The sequence below is a fragment of the Apostichopus japonicus genome, chromosome 14 (assembly GCF_037975245.1).
Source record: "Apostichopus japonicus isolate 1M-3 chromosome 14, ASM3797524v1, whole genome shotgun sequence".
In the NCBI taxonomy this organism is placed as follows: Eukaryota; Metazoa; Echinodermata; class Holothuroidea; order Aspidochirotida; family Stichopodidae; genus Apostichopus; species Apostichopus japonicus.
In genome coordinates, this window is record NC_092574.1 from 16,828,954 (window position 1) to 16,847,702 (window position 18,749).

At 36.7% G+C, this 18,749-nt stretch overlaps 1 protein-coding gene and 1 long non-coding RNA gene across 2 annotated transcripts in view; both read right to left on the reverse strand.

Moving 5' to 3' along the window:
* The window catches only part of LOC139979887 (vascular endothelial growth factor receptor 1-like), a 71,948-nt gene that overhangs the window by 22,936 nt on the left and 30,263 nt on the right, over nucleotides 1–18,749 (reverse strand). The window contains exons 4-8 of the mRNA XM_071991077.1: nucleotides 7,611–7,756; nucleotides 6,393–6,588; nucleotides 5,345–5,674; nucleotides 2,102–2,425; nucleotides 686–955 (exon numbers count right to left, since the gene is read on the reverse strand). Of these exons, the coding sequence (XP_071847178.1) occupies nucleotides 686–955; nucleotides 2,102–2,425; nucleotides 5,345–5,674; nucleotides 6,393–6,588; nucleotides 7,611–7,756 (1,266 nt within the window). The remainder of the gene's footprint in view (nucleotides 1–685; nucleotides 956–2,101; nucleotides 2,426–5,344; nucleotides 5,675–6,392; nucleotides 6,589–7,610; nucleotides 7,757–18,749) is intronic.
* On the reverse strand, nucleotides 11,943–18,652 carry LOC139979888 (uncharacterized). The gene is made up of 3 exons (XR_011797387.1): nucleotides 18,106–18,652; nucleotides 14,393–14,491; nucleotides 11,943–13,957 (listed from the first exon to the last, which is right to left on the reverse strand). It is a non-coding gene; the product is annotated as an uncharacterized lncRNA (long non-coding RNA).

The window sequence follows — 18,749 nt, forward strand, 5'->3', positions numbered from 1 at the left end:
CATTAATCAGATTTTACTTGTAAGCAAAAAATTATTCAATTGTGTGAAGTTTTTGCTGATGTTCTTAAATTGAATGAAGTATTAACGTCTAAAATGGAGGAGACAAACATCAGTGTGACTAAAAAACTAGGATTTGTTGGGAAGAGGACAAAAGTAGGACAGGATGGGAGGCATGGCGAGGAGGAGAGCAAGGACAGGGAGAGGGGTGAGCAGGAGGCAGGGGAGCAAAGAATTAATAATTTCAGCAATTATTAATACAAAGATTTGCCCAGCTTCCCCTTAACCCCTTCTCACAGCTTCTAGAACCACCACTACATATTTTAGGACTTTTGTATTCTTGTTTTTCATTTTTTTTGAGGGAAAGAATGCACATGGGCAGTCAAACATGCTGAGATCCTGCTTAAGAACCCACCCCCACCCACATCAGAACAAGAAATAGTGAGGTGTAAAATGTTTCCTAGTAATATTTCATCATATCACTACAACTGATACATTACTATTTACTGACATCACCGGCAACATAATATATAAATGACAAAAATATTCAAGTTATGGTATAATAATGAAAGTGTTTTTCAACATAAAAGTTTCAAAAGAGAATATCTTGCTATCCAATAATTTTGTGCTCCATCAGGTTTTTTCCCTTTTTTTTTTGTTGGCAATAAGAAAACATACTTTTACTTACTTTCATAGAAAATGAGAAAATCCTGTTTATCCGACATATCTCCTAGTCTAGCCTCACACGTAATCAGACCATGTAACGACGACTGATTCTTTGTGACATGAAAGCCATATCGTGGATCGTAAGTTGGTCCCGCAATAAGGGTCCCGGAGGTTTCATGAAGTGTCACTACAGCAGCTGGGTTGCTCACGCGACACGGAATGTAAGCTGGGTCATCGCCGTAGAGACGAACATGTGACAAAGGGCTTGTTAAAAGTAGAAGATCTGAGGAAACTGCAATTAAAAATATACAATATGTGATTGTTATTTAATGTGATGTTGCTTTTGATTATCACCCAGAATAAAATGTACACAACAAAGCAATACTTTAAAAAACACAGTTCCAATGCAGGAATTGATATCATGGTTAGGATGCTACAAAGGAGGATTGTGGAGGGTGGGGGGGGGGGGGACAAGGAGGTCAAATGTCATCGAATGGCAAAATTAATGTTCTTATGGAATTGCACATATAACATGAACATTAGTAGCCAGAGAGTGATGTAATGGTAATGAACAGCAGAAGGGATATCCAACTTTACTGCAGCAGGCTTTTCAACACAGAACCAAAATATTTTTTTTTTTATTCTTTTTATTTCTTTTTACTAATTACTGTTTTATGATAAACCTCTCCAAACCAGCTCTCAATATTGAAAGCCATTTGTATTAAGTCCATTCTCTTGTATTTTTTTATATATTTTTGTTTAGTTACTTGCCCTCGATAATTCTGTAAAAGCTCTCAGCTTCTCCTGAATCGGCGTTAATTGCATAAATAAAGAAGCCATTAAAATATATGTATCAATGAACACACTGAACACACACATACTACAAGGTTGATTTCTATATACCTGATTACGCATCAGTGCATTTCCTGTTTTAAGCTTGTCATCATTTTGGTGAATAGATATATTGTGTCGAGAATCAATAATTGCATATCAATTACACATCAGTATATAAAGTGTTATTATTATGTTCAATGCATCATACTTTTTCTATATTGTTATTATATATAAATATATATTTTTCATCCCATTTCCTATAGAAAGGATGAAACCACTTGGTATAATTAAATCGTGTTCAGAAAATACATACATTAATATGTTGGAGTGATTCTTTCCATAAATCTCTTTCTCTACCAACGAACAAGTTAATACACTCCACATTAAAGTTTTACTCCTCGACACACTTTGGGGCAAATGAGAAGGGAGACAGACAAAGGCCATCAGATCAGATTTGTTGTGAGGAGAAAGGACAGTGCAAAAGAACCCTCCCCCCCCCATGGGTCTTGTCCCCATATCATTGTTCCCTTCTTTGACCATGCATATGAATTTGCATATGTATATACATATAAAGCCATTGTGATCCCAGGTAGTACTAACTTACCATTGGTTGTGACATATATGTATGCTTCAGTCCTGGTAGAATTGTCCTGTCTGTCTGCATGTCTGCTGTAGAAGCATGCGTACGTCCCAGTTTGATGGAAGGACATCACGTCAATGTTTAGGACACTCTGGTACGTTTGGTCCATGGGACAGGTGAGACAGCGCTTGGTTTTGATGTTTGCCGATCTGGCCGTGTCTGGTATACTCCAATCCAGTGGGAAAGAGCCGTGACATCGTAGCTCAAAGGGGTCCCCCTGACTCAGGATTTGCTGGGACAAATTTGGCTCAAGTTGTGGAGGATTATTTCCTGGCTCCTCTTGAAGTTCTTTGAGAAGAGACGAATAATTTGTAGTATTTGATAAGATATCAACACCAGGTTCAAGACTATGCTATGAAACACAATCTTCAGACAATTCCAAATTTTGTAGCTAATTTAATGTTGCATTAACAATTTCTTTTTTTTTGGGGGGGGTTGCAAATTTAAGTTTTATGGTTACCATGAATTTATGTAGACTATAAACAACAAAATTTATTTAAAAATATAAGTAACAAATTCACACTGCTTTGAATACCAAATTTGGACACTTAACACAGCAGTTTTTCTATGCATTATGTGATGAATTATTCCGATTGTTTGCACTTACTTCAAAGTTCAGGGACAAAACCAATGCCAATTTAATACAGTGTCAATAAAGTCCTAAATGGTAACACCAAGATACATTTCTACAGACTGGCATTTAGCAGTGATTAGTGACAATTTAATTCATGGAAATAATACACACATCTACATCATTCTGGAGACATTTTAATGAGGAAAAAGTGAAAGAACAAGAAAAATAAATGAACAGAACTGATCAGAACAGAAAAAGGAAATGTGACATATATCCACAGCATTAGCAGCTTCAATTAGGACATCCTCTGTCCTACTTTAACCTCTAACATTTTAAGTTAACTCACCCAAATTTCTAAGAATTAATTGGCAAAATGAACATTGCACTAATTAACAATTATCAACTGGTCAAGGTTGTAGGATACTCTGTTGGCAGAGAGTCAATTAAATTATTAGAAAGATTGTTATTCGTTAGGCAGCAAAGTGTGCCAGCTTCGGAGCTAGGCTTTATTTTTGTCTGTATGCACACACTGACTCAAATCAGTATAGAGTTATATAAAATTAAAAATGTAAATGAAAATAATTGTCTTGGGTAAACTTCCTTTCATTGTCAAAAACATTTTCTGTAGAAAACTTTCAATTTCCTCTGACCAGGAATTTGAGAGAAAACACAAAAAGGATATATTTGTGACTGTTGCATTCTTAATCTTGTAGAAATTGTCAATTACGAATTTGGGAGAATGCCCCCTCCCCCCCCCTCCGTCTCCCAAACTTTACCAGTGCCCTGTTTCCCCCTCCCTCTCACCTTCCCCCCTCCCCAGTGAACAGAAATCGAATCTAACCTATCAAATCAAAACAGGACATCAATTTTTTGAACAAGGTGGAAGGATCACATTTCAAAGCGTCGTCATTTACTTTTCCTGTAATCAATTACTGAATCTGTGCAGAGACTTCCAACTGTCCAGATGGACAAGGTTTGACAATGAAAGGCTCTGGTCAAAGGGTTAATACCATGGAGATTGCCAATTTCCAGTTGTTTAGCAAGTTACAATGACCTCAAAAAGGAAGGTTCACCTCGCAGGCTCACAACACAAAATCTTGAACCATGGATGATCCAGGGTAGGGATTTATAGTGGCGTCATGAGCAACCCACCAAATGAAGAGGGGATGGAGCAGGAATTAGTGAATGAAACAAGAGGGATGGACAAGGGAGGGGTAGGGAAGAGGTAAAGATGGACTTGGCAAAACAGCTGGTACACATTGATCATAAGAACAATAGGTTTTGTATTTTTCTGAACATCTAAATGGAGGTCTTTCCTATTGTTTATTTCTTAATTATGTGTATTTTTTTTGGCAATGCTTTTGTCAGTACTGATCCATTAAAATTTCGCTTGATTATGTATGCATTTAAAAACTTGTAAAACTGAACAAAGCCTGTCATCAATTGCATAAGGTATTAATTGTTGCCAATTACTGATACTTAATTTGGTGGAAAACTTCCTGCTCCCTGCTCACACAGAAATAATCATATCCATAAATTGCTACAATCTGCATTAAATTGTGGAGGAAAAAAAATTCTCTGTCAAGTTGGTCGTCTGTCTAGCACATCTATTTGTAAAGATACCAGCATGGCACCTATCTTCAGACTTTTTTTCCAGACTATAAATATTCATGAATAATTATCTGATAGTAGTTTTTTTTTGTCCTTTTCATGACACTAAGTGTTTCTAAATCTCTGCCAAATGAAAGTATAAATCTCCTTTGCCATTGTAAAGAATCCAAACTATCATGGGAATAAATGTTCCACGTCAATTACGAAGAGACAGAATTGCATGAGATAATATCTGAGATATTACTGTCTGCTAAATGATTTTGGGGGGAAAAATGAGGACACCTTTGAAGACATAGCTGATCACATACATCAATGCATATATACAGTCGTCAAGATTGCCCACAAATATGCTAGACGTTGATAATAGTCACCCATGGATGCTGAAATTTCAACAAACATTTTACTGCTTATAAAATTGGTTATATACACTGAGATATTTACTGTCACTTAAATAGTAAATCCCCAATGGCTGGGAATAGTTTGAGGATCAAAGCCTCTAGGAAAGTAAACCTCAATTATTAAATAATTTCTAGTTAAATTTTGTTTTAAATAATTAGATAATGAAAAAAAAATAATAATTAAGTAACTTCTATTTAATTTTTTTTTGCAATTGCTAAAATTTGAGGCCAGTACTGATGACCTTAAGGTTGGAATTATCAAATAAATACCAAAACATCCTATTAGTAATACTTATTACTTTAATACATGGTGTAAGGTAGACAGGTTTTTCTTTATTGGGGGGGGGGGGGGGATGGTTACATTATTTACAACCATTATTAGTTTACAGTAAGATATGATATAATATAGGGAAAGGGTCTTCCTAATACCATAACTAGTTTTCTTGAATCCAGTTCATAAAATTTTTCCTTTAGTGGCATTAGTTTGAGAACAAGACTTCACCTGCCATTTCCTCTTATTCCGACCTCTCTCACACCACACCACCCCTTCACCCCCCCCCCCCACCACCATGATGTTAATTGACACCTATGTGAGAAACATTAATATTTTCATGTGATGCTTACTTTCTGGGATGTCCACCACCACTGAGATGGATGTCATCGTGGCATTATTTTGATGCTCCAGATGTTTGCTGTAGATGCATTTAAACAATCCACTGTCCGCTTCTTGGGGATTCTCCACCACAATGGTAGACTGATGACGTTCATGAACATTGCAACGTCCGCAAATGTGCCATGTTTCTTGAACGCGACTGGTGACAGCGGTGGGAAATTTCCATTCCAGAGCGAATCCTCCATGACATTCTAATCGCAAGCTGTCGTTAGCTGAGAGGGTTATTGACGGCTCTGCAGGGAGAAGCGTCGGCGGTCCAACACTTACCAGTTCAGAAGAACCTGGCATGAAACAGTATAAAAGTATGTCACTCACAAAATTAATCCCGAAAGAAAAAAACCCTGAAAACAGTTAATACTGACCTACGATTGAAGTTCAACTCTGACGTATTACAACATTACTGGTTTCACAAGTTCTCTTATGTTAATGATCAACCAAAATCTATGCCTCTGATTACTTCCAATTAATTTTCTCAGGACTTGGAGTTATTGTCATAAACTGTGCCAATCAGTCCGAATTAACCATCAAAACATGAATGTTGATTAATTTGTTGTACTGTAATTTCCACAGGGACTTAATTAACTGAAAAATCTCACTCAAATCTACATAAAAAAATAAAATATATATATTCTCAACCATGGCAGCTAATATCTCAGCCGTGTGACATTGATGTAGACATTTATACAGTATATCACCAAAAAAAAACGTTCAATGATCAACATTTTTCAAACTGCTTTCAAACTTCCCTACTTCTTATGATGCTGACATTTAAGTTTGTAGCACTTTCTCTGACATTGTATGCAATGTACAAACAAAGTGTGTCTTTACAGTCAATGTAAGAATTGACTCACGTTCATATCAACATATATATTCCTTTTCTTATAGCTAGAATATATTTGTGATAAGCCTTTATGAACACAGAGCACTTTATTTCAACATATAAAAATCACATAATATGTAATGAGCGAAAAAACTCATCAAAGCGCAGGGTAATCTCACCGAGAACGGTGATGTTCACCAGAGCCCAGTTTGTCCCGTAATCTGTGACCGCACCGCAGGAGTAAGACCCATTATCGAATAAACTCGCTGTAGACAGTACAAAGTGACTGTGGTGACGTATCATCCCGTCGGTCGAAGAGTCAACAACCTCCTGATCGTTGTTGATTCGGTAAAAATCCAAATTTCTCTCTGGAGCCTAGATGAATGGATTGGGGTATATAAAGAAAAGAAAAACAGAAATTTTCAATGGGATTAGAACTGATGGATGTTCTTTCTTTTACTTAGAGACATCAGTCATCTAGAATATTGATGCAAGACATGTGTATTTAACATGAAAGAGACAATATTGGTGTTAACAAACGTTGATACTATCCATTTTTTCAAACGGTGGGTTAGCCACATTGTATTTTATTTATTTGATTTTTAGATGATTTTGGGGCTTAATAAATGTCCCCAATAAGTGTGCAGGCATCATGAGTGCCATTTGCCATTTTGTTTTTCTTTTAAAATTGTCAAAATATTTTCAAAAGCATTTTCTAGATGGTTGTGATCCTCACACCAGGTTTAAGAAAGTGTTGCTAATACAGAACATTACAATGAATAAGTTTGTATTCATTTCAAGTCCATAAAAGTACTTGTCTTAACCCCACCCATCCAACCCCCCCCCCTCAACTATAAATTGTGGCACGTAAATCTTGACTTCCATCTTTCAACTGTGTGTGTTTACTGTCACACGCTCATTTCTATAAGGAAATGCCAGTTCCCAAACCACATAAAATTACCACCTTATAATGACACAAATTTGCAAAACAAACATAAAATTATTTTTTTATTAGCTATCTGGATCATAAAGAGTGTTGTTCTTCCTGTCTTTAATGGTCTGCGATTTGAAAGTTTAAATGAAAGCTGTAGTGGCTTTGTATCTTTTTTTTCAGTTACGCAGTAGCGAAGCATTTTCTTCATCTTAAAGGATAACCAGATTTATGAAATATGAGATTTATAGTATTTACAAGCATCCTTCTCCATCTCGTGTTTGATCCCTTGGATCCTGCCGCACATTGAATGCATTATCAAAGACCATAAATCTAACATGAAGTGCACTTTGTGGACTTAAAAAGTGGTCGCTATTTTTAGAAGTCATGTCTTTTAAGTTGTTAGTGATAGCATCTGTCATCCTTTGATTAAAAGGAGAACGGAGGATATTAAAACTTGACTCACTGTTTCCGCTGGGAAATCCCAGGTTAGTGTGACTGTTTGATCGGCTTTAGTTTCAACAGAGCAGTGCAGGTGGAACCCTTCATATCCCTCCAGAACCTCAAAGGTATCAGAAGATATTTCAGGCACCAGAGCTGGCTGGTCACAATCTGAAGTGATTAGAAAGAGAAGGAAGAATATAAAAAAATATTCAACAAAACTAAATGAAACTTTCACTGATTACAAAATAAACCTGAAGAGCATTTTGCTACCTTCTCTTTTGCTGTAGATTTAAACATTGCATCACCGATGAGACGTCGTCGCTGAGTGTGAAGTTTAAGTTATCCTGTGAATGATTATTATACAGTACTTCATGAATTTATACTTTTTGATTGCTTAAATAATGTTATTTGTCATTACCATCAATCATTTCAAAGGCAGTGGAATGGTTGGGGTATGTGGGGCATGTGTGTCTTGCCAATAATTGTGTTAATCATAGCTATTTCTTAGCTTCTTGTACCATCCAGCTTTTCATAGCATCTGGATCCACCTTTAACACATAAGAGCACACTCTTAAACCTAAAAGCTGGACAATTCTTGAACATAAGGTTTCATCAAAAGTCATAAAATGTAGCAGCTTTTTTCTCTTAAGCTTAGCATCCATCAAATCATGGCCAAATGTCTTAAATTACATCCGAACTCCAGGACACCTCTCAAAGAGACACCCTGGATCCCAACAGTGTCTTGCCCTACGAATCTGAAACATATTCTTCGCCCTTGCATTTTCATATCTATTAGGAAGATCTATGCAACTCAAGGATGGATGCATTTAACCTACAAATTATTTACTCCAAATTAGCTGCAATTGATGATACTAACACCGTCTACTCCTTTTTATCACCAAATCTAGTTTAATTACAGAGAAATCAAGTTAATTTGTCCCTCAAACAATTCATAGCCCACACCCACTTTTTTATGTTATTATTGTAGTGCTCACATGTAAAACACAAATTAGAAAATTTCAAAACTGTTGAGTCATTAAAAGTTGATATGAAAGTGGACTTACCAAGCAAATTAATGATCAATATTATGAATACAAGTTTAGTTTTGAATTGTATATATAACAATTGATCAAACTTCTTAAATAATCACCCAAAACCAATGAGAAAGTTTGCTATAAACAAAGTGCGTTTCAACTTTACACACGTCTGGTCGTCAACCAATCAGAAAGCTCCTTTGAGTACTACTGTATTCTCAGTTATGTATGCTAAACTGAGTGTAAGCTTTTACTCGTCAGTAAAAGTGTATCAAAGTCTCTGAAATGGAATAAACTGGTGCTTGCGATTCTTCTCATAATGATTGAAGATCATCGTATTTAAAGCATTCTTAATCTTTTATCATAGAGTTTATTTTGCGAACTTTTTACTGGAAAGTTGATGGTTCTATTGTTTGTAATTTACTATTTTTATGTTGTAAGAGGCATTGAGATGTTTTTACATGTAATGCATCTTTTAAAAATATATTTACATTACATTACATTACAAGACGAGATCTTTGAAACATATTTTCACAAGTAGCACAATACACTGAGATATATTATACAACACTTTACAAAATCTTTGGAGATCTGTAAAGAGTATAGATCATGCCCATCAGGACCCAGACCTGCTTCGATGGCTCTGTTATAACCAATATGACAGCGCCCTCTATAGTCCTCTACAAGCATTCTGAAGCACAATATTTAACATCTTGCATAAAACTCCAGACAAACTTTTACTTTGACATTAGATTTAACATTTCCTGTCATTAAACCCCTGGATTGGTAGATTCAGCTTAGGAAACGCTACTTCTCCATTACCTCTTCGTTCTGTTTGATCTTGTGTATCACCCAAGTCATTATTCTTCCAGACACGATCAAAAACCCACAGGGAATTAGTATTATTATTAAAAACATAGTATAGCAACAGTCTTTCATGTTTATGTCATTCACTACTAGGCAATGGTTTCTGTCAATGTAATTTTTTTTCCAGGACAGACTATTTTTTCCTGTAATTTAAGAATGCATGTCATCAATAATAACTATGAAACTTAATCCAAGTCTTAACCAAATTTTAGAAACATATGTGGCAGCTGATGCTGTGAGAGTGCACTCTTGGGACAAAATGTGAACAAAATTAGGAAAGAAGAACATATATACATCCCCCAAAAAAGGAGGGGGGGGGACAGAAGGGAAATAGTTTAATGTTCTTATTATTCCTATTAAATGAGATATTGTAGTATTGTACAATTCCTCTCATGATCTAAATACATTTCCCAAAATTATGTCAAATTCTCATCATGAGAATGCTTTGCTAAATTTGATGGAGACTTCTTAAAGGGGTTGTACTGTAGTGAAGTAAAAAGATACAGAATTCGATTACATCAAAACTCTGACATTTTGTGAATTTGAAAGAACCTTATTAACTCAAATAGATATACATTGACTGCAGCTTGAGGCACCCAAGCAGATCATTAAGTAGTGTTGAGGAGAGTTAGCTCAGTGGTTAATGCCGGTGCCTTTCATAAGGTCCCGAGTTCAAGTCACTCAAAGATTAATGTATGTCGTTCAGTTACAGTGTTGTTGACAATTGACAATTCATGATCATGGATGATAAATATGAATCTAAGAGACCGACACCGGTCAGCTTGCAGCTTTGATAAGCCAATGATGGCTTCTTCGCGAGTTCCTACTTGCAGGAGCATATCAATTCCTTAGCGCCATTCCCTGTGTGGCACGCGAACTGAGTTGGACCGCCGCAGTTTTAGGCCTATGACTTTACCATATAGACCATTTTCCTACAGCCATAACGTGAAAAGTTTATACCAAAAAAAAATAGTTCAAACGGCACTAAACAGAGAAATGTGTTGTCTCTTAAGTTCTGTTATTTTCTTAACATTACAGTTCAAAATTCCATCGGACTTGGGTGATTTACGATGCAAGGATAATAAATATCGAACTCAAAATCCTCATTGATAACACACAGTAAATACTGAAGAAAATCACCATTTGATAGCCGTACTTTGTTTGCGTAACCATCCTCTTGAATATTCATTGACAAATTTAGTTCAAGCAGTTTTGGAAAGGATTTTTTCTTAACTTTAAATTGATGTTAAATTCATTTTCATTGGTCACTATCTTCAATCGGACCAAGTACAGTACAATCGAATGTCTTCTAAGAAAAATATAAGTTTCGCTTTCTTTAAGGGACAGGATAGACAATTTAGGCTAATTGTGGTTAGCATACATACTGTACTAGTCTGAGTAATGTCCTGACAGTAAACTGTGAGGATTTCCAAGAAAAGAAGTGTTGTCGGTAATTTGGTGAGTGGGTGGAAATGGTGTAAACATTACTGGTGGGATTGCTGGGAAGTTCCTTAAAGGGGCTATACAATGAATCCAGCCAAGCAATTAATGTCAGGCGCCCTCTATTTTTCTCCAACTTCTGATTCTGTCCGATTAAGGGTTATACCATTGTGTGTGTGTGTGGGGAGGGGGGGGGGAGCTCAGGCAGTGAAAAGTGCTGTTTCACCTCAATCATAGTAGAATGACTGTGGAATGCTGTTTAGGCCTAGATGTTTATGTTATTGGAGAATGCCAAGGGAGTTGTTATATGTTCTACTTGGAATGACCTGTTACAATTTGTAGTGTCGGACATGTGGGTAATTTTACACACATGGAAGGTTCACCTCTGCACTGTGGGCAAACAAATTTATAAATTTTTGGGTCGGCCAAGTGCATGATGTGATGCCGATTTATATTTTAGTTATTTTTACCGATGTAATACATAGTGGTAATTCTATATGACATATGTATGGGTGTAATACTCTTCACCTTGGAGGGACATATTTTGTTGGGACATGCGTTCCCCTCCAAAGATCAACAATTCTGCTTTCGACAAAAGTGTGACACCATAGCAGATTTTTCAGATAAGGGTATGGGGGGGGGGGGGTTGGTGGGGATTGGGCAGGCCCATATTAGCTACAAAATGGAAAAATTTAGAAAAACAAAAAGGTGAAAAAGAAACAAAGGAGATCTGACAAGTGTTTCAAAATTTTACTTTTTTAATTTCAAATTGATGATTCAGGGGCAAAGGCTGGGGTGCATACCAAGTACCCCTGGCAACCAGTCCGGCACTAATAATTGGTACAATTTTCCTACCATACTTTGTCAGAGTAAAGCCTACTGCAGGAACAGTGTAATGAGATTGACTGGCCAGATCTGACTGAAACTTTCTTTCTATTGTGAAACCTTGCGATGGATCCATTGTGGGAGAGGAAACTGGGTTTAATGCCTCCCCTAATCCCCTTATTAATCCAATTTTGTGAACATTTTACAATAACGACGAGGCTAATATTAGGGTGTGATTGAATTAACAACTTGCCATACATTTTTTGGAGGCATATGTTGCAAACAATATCCATAAATCATATTTTATTTTGGAGAAGTGATCTTATAATTTAGTGAACTTTTAAGAATGTATATATATGGCAACACCAATGTGAGTCTTTGTGAGAGAATTCATCACATCAGCCATACAGAAAATAACTCCCTTCTATTATTTAGGACAATTTTATAGAGTGGACATCATTTTACAAAAACATTTCATTTTATATAGTCTAATTTTAGAGTATTCCTGTACATAGCATGCCTCTGGAGTATTCATTAAAACAGTGTCACAGCAGATACCTTAATTGTATACAAAAACAACCGGTACTCATGGCTCGTAACTACTGTTCATGTCCTGATACACATGTTAAGAATACAAAGTAGTTATTACTGATGCACGGTTGTGGGAGAGTAGTTGTTGTATCCAATCATTGAGTGCGAGTTCTTTAATACTAATTGTAATATGAAGTCGTAACTAGTAATTTTTTGCTGTAAGTAGGTCTACTGATATACCCTAACATGGCCTTTCTTTGTTATCTTCATGACGAATTGGAGTCATTTAAAGAGAGGTGTAACTGTAATCAAGAGGTACTGTACCTAGTTACTGTACTAGCTATGAGTATTGGCTGACAATAGTTGCTAAATAATATTATAGTGGTTAATGTTGCTAGTTTTACATGCTAATTTATATTTGAGATTAGGGTTGCAAGAGCCCCTTCATAACATTCATTTAGAACTCGAGAACCAAGCAGATCATATCAAGACATTTGCTTCCTACATTAAACAAACGTTCATTTTCGGTCATTAATAATGGACCTGAAGCTTTGAATCTGGCGATGGTCCAAAGATATAACCTACTGATACTGGGACACAGGACATGTTATAGTACCTACAGGTACACTGCATATCGGTCCTTTATTTACTGGAAAGCCGTCAGAACTGGACGTTACAATAGTATAGTCATCCCATCCTGTGCAGTTTGGTGCATAAGGAACATGTTTCCATCAGAGGATTGTCACTACAGTACGCAGGAATTAAAGTTGGCATATTTTAGAAAAACATATTCAAATTAAGAAACATTTATGTTTTTCAATGCATATCATGGATTGTAAGATAACTTTCTTTGAGGGTACGGAAAGGACCAAATATTGTTTAAGGGAAAGACAATACATGCTAGACATGTTTATTTTGACATATGTAGGCCTTAATATATTGACCTATAGAGACTACACTTCTCAATGTCATATGCATGAACAACTTTGAAAAACAAAGGATAGGTAGTTGTGGAAAATGGGATAGTTTTTCTTCCAAAGCAACTATCCATACCTCGCCGATATGTCCACAAAAACTGCCTCACGTGTCTCACTTTCACCAGAAATGTACTATACGCACAACTTCAGAAGTGTTATACCATTTTGGTGACTTCAGTTGGTGAGATTTAATTTTATGGGCATCAATTTAACAACGATGTTTGATGTTTGCTTGCAGTATTTTATCTCCTGTGAAATTAAAGAGCTTACATCCATAACATTTGGTCTAATGCAAGCTGTGATAACGAATGGGAAAGAAAATAGCAAATTATAGTACAGTTTTGAATGTTCTTTTGTCAAACCGATCTTTTAACTGCCAATAATAATTTTACTTCCACTGTTTAATGTTTGATTAATCATATCATATATTTGTGGAAATGAGCTTAAGAATCTACAACCATTGATTATGTGTGCTCTGTAAAGTCTTCAATTGTTGGCTTATGGACGGTGGACAGTCTTGGTATAATTTTTTGGTTCATCAATAGGGTTTATCAAGCCTGTTTGGATGAACATAGATTAACTACCAGAACTTTCACAATATTCTCCAGAAATGCAGAATGTATCCCTAGGTTTTGGGCTCTTGCACAGGTACCAGATGCCATTGTTTGGTGGCTGTGGAGTACTTCACCTTGACCCTGAAAAGAAATCATAAGAGGTGGTTGTGATTTGCATATTCCTTTGTGCACCTCCAGATAATCAACTCAGGGTATTTTAACAAATATCTTCAATAAAGCTCTAAGGCTGCTGTCAATTAAATCTTTATGGTTTTCACTATGAAATACTACCTACAAACAATTAACATCATCAAAAGGAGTGTAGAACTGTATGTTCATGTACTAGGTAAATACCTTGAAAGTGTTTCAATTTAGTTATGCATTTAACCTCTGGTTTAAGACATAAACGAATCCACAAACCACAAATTGCATCTATGGTAATAATGTAAATATTCTGTTGTGAAGTGAGTCAGAAGTGTGCCTAAAAGGTATCATTTGAAATGGGTTGTACATCTAATGCCATTCACTACACATATGAAGTAAGCATATAATGAGGGCATAGACAGAAACACTTACTCATCATTCCCATCTCCACTTCTCTTTGGGACGGTTTCTGTGAAAGTTAAAATCAATGGCTGCCAAGTACTTTCTCGCCACATACAGTATCCAACGTAGCTGTGATAAAGAACGAAAAAGTTGGGGTCGTTTTTGGGGTTATTTATAAGGTTTGATTATGCAAACTTTTATCAGGGTTTCTTGGCCAGAATATATTTTATAGTAATATTTACCTTTTCAGTAATTGTGTTTGCAAGCAGTTGTCTTACCATGTACACAAATACACACACACAACATTTCCATCAAATTCTTGGCCTTTTGGCAAGAATTCAACAATTATTCACAGACCGTCATGAGCCATTATTCTAAAAAATTGTCAGCTGGCAGGGTAGTTGAAGGATGTCCATGCAACCCACTATTGCCATGACAGGGCTTTTAGGTTTTGACATGGGGCATTAAGGAACCATGATGCAATGCTACTTCTGCATGTATTGTCCTGACTCTCTAAATTCACTCTGATAAAGGGCCACCTGGGCTGGATGTCCAGGAAGTGGCTCACCATCCCACCATAATATATATTTCTCCTTAAGGAGAGGAAGGACTTCCAGGTGTCAACATGGGCTATTCACTGTAATCAGCTAATGAGCTAACATGACTTTATACTGCTAACAAGAGACTACTGTAACTCTATGTACTGAAGGTAGTTTATATGTAGGATGACTTCCTGTCAATTCTCTCAACGCAGATGTTGTACATGTAGAAGGTGAAGTGGAGATGAAGGGCAATAGCTGGATTTGAATACACTAGATGTATTACTTGCAAATATTACAACAATGACAGAAGGGTATTCCATGCAAATAGACCAAATCTAATCCTCCTTCATCTCTTGTTGCAACAGTGCATGCCTTGGTAAACAGTAAATACTGAATAGTACAGAACTTGGTGTATTCATATTTGGCCAAGTATAATTTGTTCCATTGGAAAGTATGCATGTAGCATTAGCATTGATAGATTTTATGAGAAGTTTGCATCTCTGAAGCATAGATCTACTGAAAACAAATACAAAAAAATAAATGCTGACGAAAACATGGCACAAAAAAATGTTGCATACCATAGGGCTATATAGTGCCGACTAAATAAAGTACCAAAACAGAATGTGACTTTCTACAGTATGTTGGGTTTCACTGAACTTAGAATGAAGCTTAGCCTAGCTACATACCAAGTGAAGCAAAATAACTAGATCTATAAAGGAAACTAGGAAAGTGAATGTGGTGGAAGTACAGCCTATACCTACTTTGCAATGCATGCATAGGACAAACAGTAAATTAGTTCAGTTCAGGCCTTTCAACCAAGTTAATAGTATCGTCAACTATCCTAAATTCATGCACTAGTATGTTAAATTATTCTATAATGTCCATTGTAATATACTAGCCTAACCATTTTTGCAATCTGATACTTATTCTTCACCATTATGAACACTTTAAAGTTTGCTTTTGCAAAACTTCTGCTAAAAACTTTCTTGTTGCTTTATACAGTTTATTATTTCATAAGCTACACTAAGTTATAGGCAGAATCATATGCTGGGAGTTAACCACAAAATGTCCATTCTTTGGAACATTGTTTTGTTGGGAGGTCTTTTTGCTGATTTTAGAGTGTTAGTCGCCTGGGGAGTAGGAGAAGGCAAGAAAACAACATCTACTTTCCATTAGTTTTGTACAGTTGGTGCTTATATCTAGGGGTGAGTAGTAGTGCTGCATTGAGTTTGGTCATACTTCCTGCATTTTCAGCAAGCAATGTGTCAATTATATATCAATCATAGTTATTGGATTTTCAGTGGGCCATGAGTCAATTATACATCAATCAGAAAGGGAAAAAAAGAAGTCACATTAGTAATAACGTTAGGCCTGTCCTTAGTCACCTACAGACTACTATTAGTCTATGTTCGCTAACTACATGCACCCAAATGTTTGCTCCTAGCTAGGAAGGCATACATATTTTAACCACATGTACCTGCATCCTTTTCCTTCAAAATGATGACTCCTGATGTAAATATCATTTTGTAAAACTTGAAAATTATCCACTTTCTTTACGCTTCAATAAAGCATGTGGGCCAGGCATTACCTTTTTTTCAAAGTAAGCAAAACCAACAGAAAATAAAGATTGCTACCTATAGTACTTTGATCTGGGATATGCAGTCTGTCATAGATCTGTGATATTGGGAAGGCCTATCAAATGTTCGTATAATTAGTAGGTCGACATCAATTTATTTATCTTCTTGTGGATTTTTGGAGGATGCCAAATACCATGAACGAAATAAGGTATCTTTGCCATTTGTAGAAATGTAATGCTAACAGTGATGTTAACTGCACTAATAAACACAGGTATTATTTTGTAAGAAATTTTGGCAGGTAAGAAGTTTAAGACACGAAAGGCATTTGAAACTAGATAAAAGATTAAAAGTGGCTATTCTTATGATTAGTCGTAAGAATAATTGGTACAATTATAGAATACAGGGCCATTCATTAACTCTTCCCAGCATCCGGATGCGCGGATGCGCGGTGTGTCTGTACATGTCCGTACACGTACAATATGACGCCCTCTAAAATTCCATCACGTATTTCATTTTGACTCCGCATCCGCGCATCCGCGCATCCACCCCGGGAGTACTAGGAAAGGACTTAGATAATTTTCGAAAGTTTCCCCATATACGATACACCATCACGTATTTCATTTTGACTCCGCATCCGCGCATCCGCGCATCCACCCCGGGAGTACTAGGAATGGACTTACAATTTTCGAAAAGTTTCGACATATACCATCACGTATTTCCAATACTGAAAGTCCCGTATGTACGAAGATATTCCACATCAATAGTGTGTCGTTCTTAAAAGGCATCCGTACATGTGTGACGCCCTCTAAAATTCCACCACAGAAGTACTAGGAAAGGACACTCCGCATCCGCGCATCCGCGCATCCACTCAAAAAGAAAGAACTGGGACTTTGACATTTTATACTCACATACGTACTGGGGTGAGACTAAGCATCCGCGCATCCGGATGCTCAGATAGTATCATCGAGTGGCCCTGTATTCTATAATTACTCCGAATAATTTCCGACTAAGCATGCGCAATTGCTATTTTTATGACCAGGAGTACTATTTTTACGACAAGGAGTAACAATAATTTCCGGGTAGGGTTAGCGTTAGGATTGAGGTTTAGGGTAATGTTTAGGGTTAGGGTTACCCCTACTACATGCGCAGTTGCTTTATTTACTTTACTGCGCTTGAATTCGCCTTTGTCGTAAGAATATAGCCTAGTTTATAAATAATTGTTACGACTAGTCGTAAGAATAGCCACAGCCTAAAAGATTCGCACAGTTTAATTGATTCCATAGTTGCACAAAATTAGGTTAGTAAGGAGTAGCCTAGTAATACTATATTCCTATCCAACTCCCGAGTCCTTGTTGAATACCCTAGCTGACAATGGTGGCTGCAATTCACGATCGTCTAAACTAGATACAACTACATTTGGCCCATATCAAATATTCAGGATAGGCCTAGTCAGAGTATTACAGATACTTTTACCATGTGTCCTGACAGTGACACTAACTAAGATTACCTGAATGCAACTTGTAAGGCCTAACTAACGTTACAGGCCTAGCCAAAAGTGCTTGTAGCTAGGCCATATCAACATCCTTACCGTAGTTGAATCGGTAATGAAAGTTATTTGACTTACCTAGGCCTAAGCTACTTCGACTGCGGTATAGCAACTTCCGACCTCCTTCAGCGTTTTCCAGTTTTCAAAAGAATCTACCAGAGAGATTTTGCCGTCTTGTTTCAATTCATTCTTCTAGTCCTACGTTGCTTTGTAGAGCTAGACACAATTTCGATGTGTATTTCGAGTAGACTGTGTCCCGGCCCTATATGCACCTAGACCAAGATATTTGTGTATAAGTGTAATAGTGAAGTAAATTACGGCCGTGTACGTACGAGCGGGGAGTTGTTACACACAATTCCCTAGTATAGTACGTACGAGCGTTGCGACTCGGCAATCTAGCTAGCGCTGTATATGTGGTACTCGGCTACATACAGTACTGTAGATCAGTGTGTATATATATATTGTACATACTGCGTGTATACTACTGTATCATGTAGATCAGTATCTGTCTACAATGTTTACACTACTGGGAGTCGAGTTTCACTGTGTTGCCATAGGGATGATTTGCACACGGCATTTCGCTCCCATCAAGCGATGCTTCTCTCGGATTCATTCTATAGACCCTTTAATAAAACGAAAGTAGTTTTTAATGTGTAGTCGCACAGTACCCTAGTGCGCGCAGTGGAAAACTGTGGAAAGGAACCTTACTTTCTTACATGCAA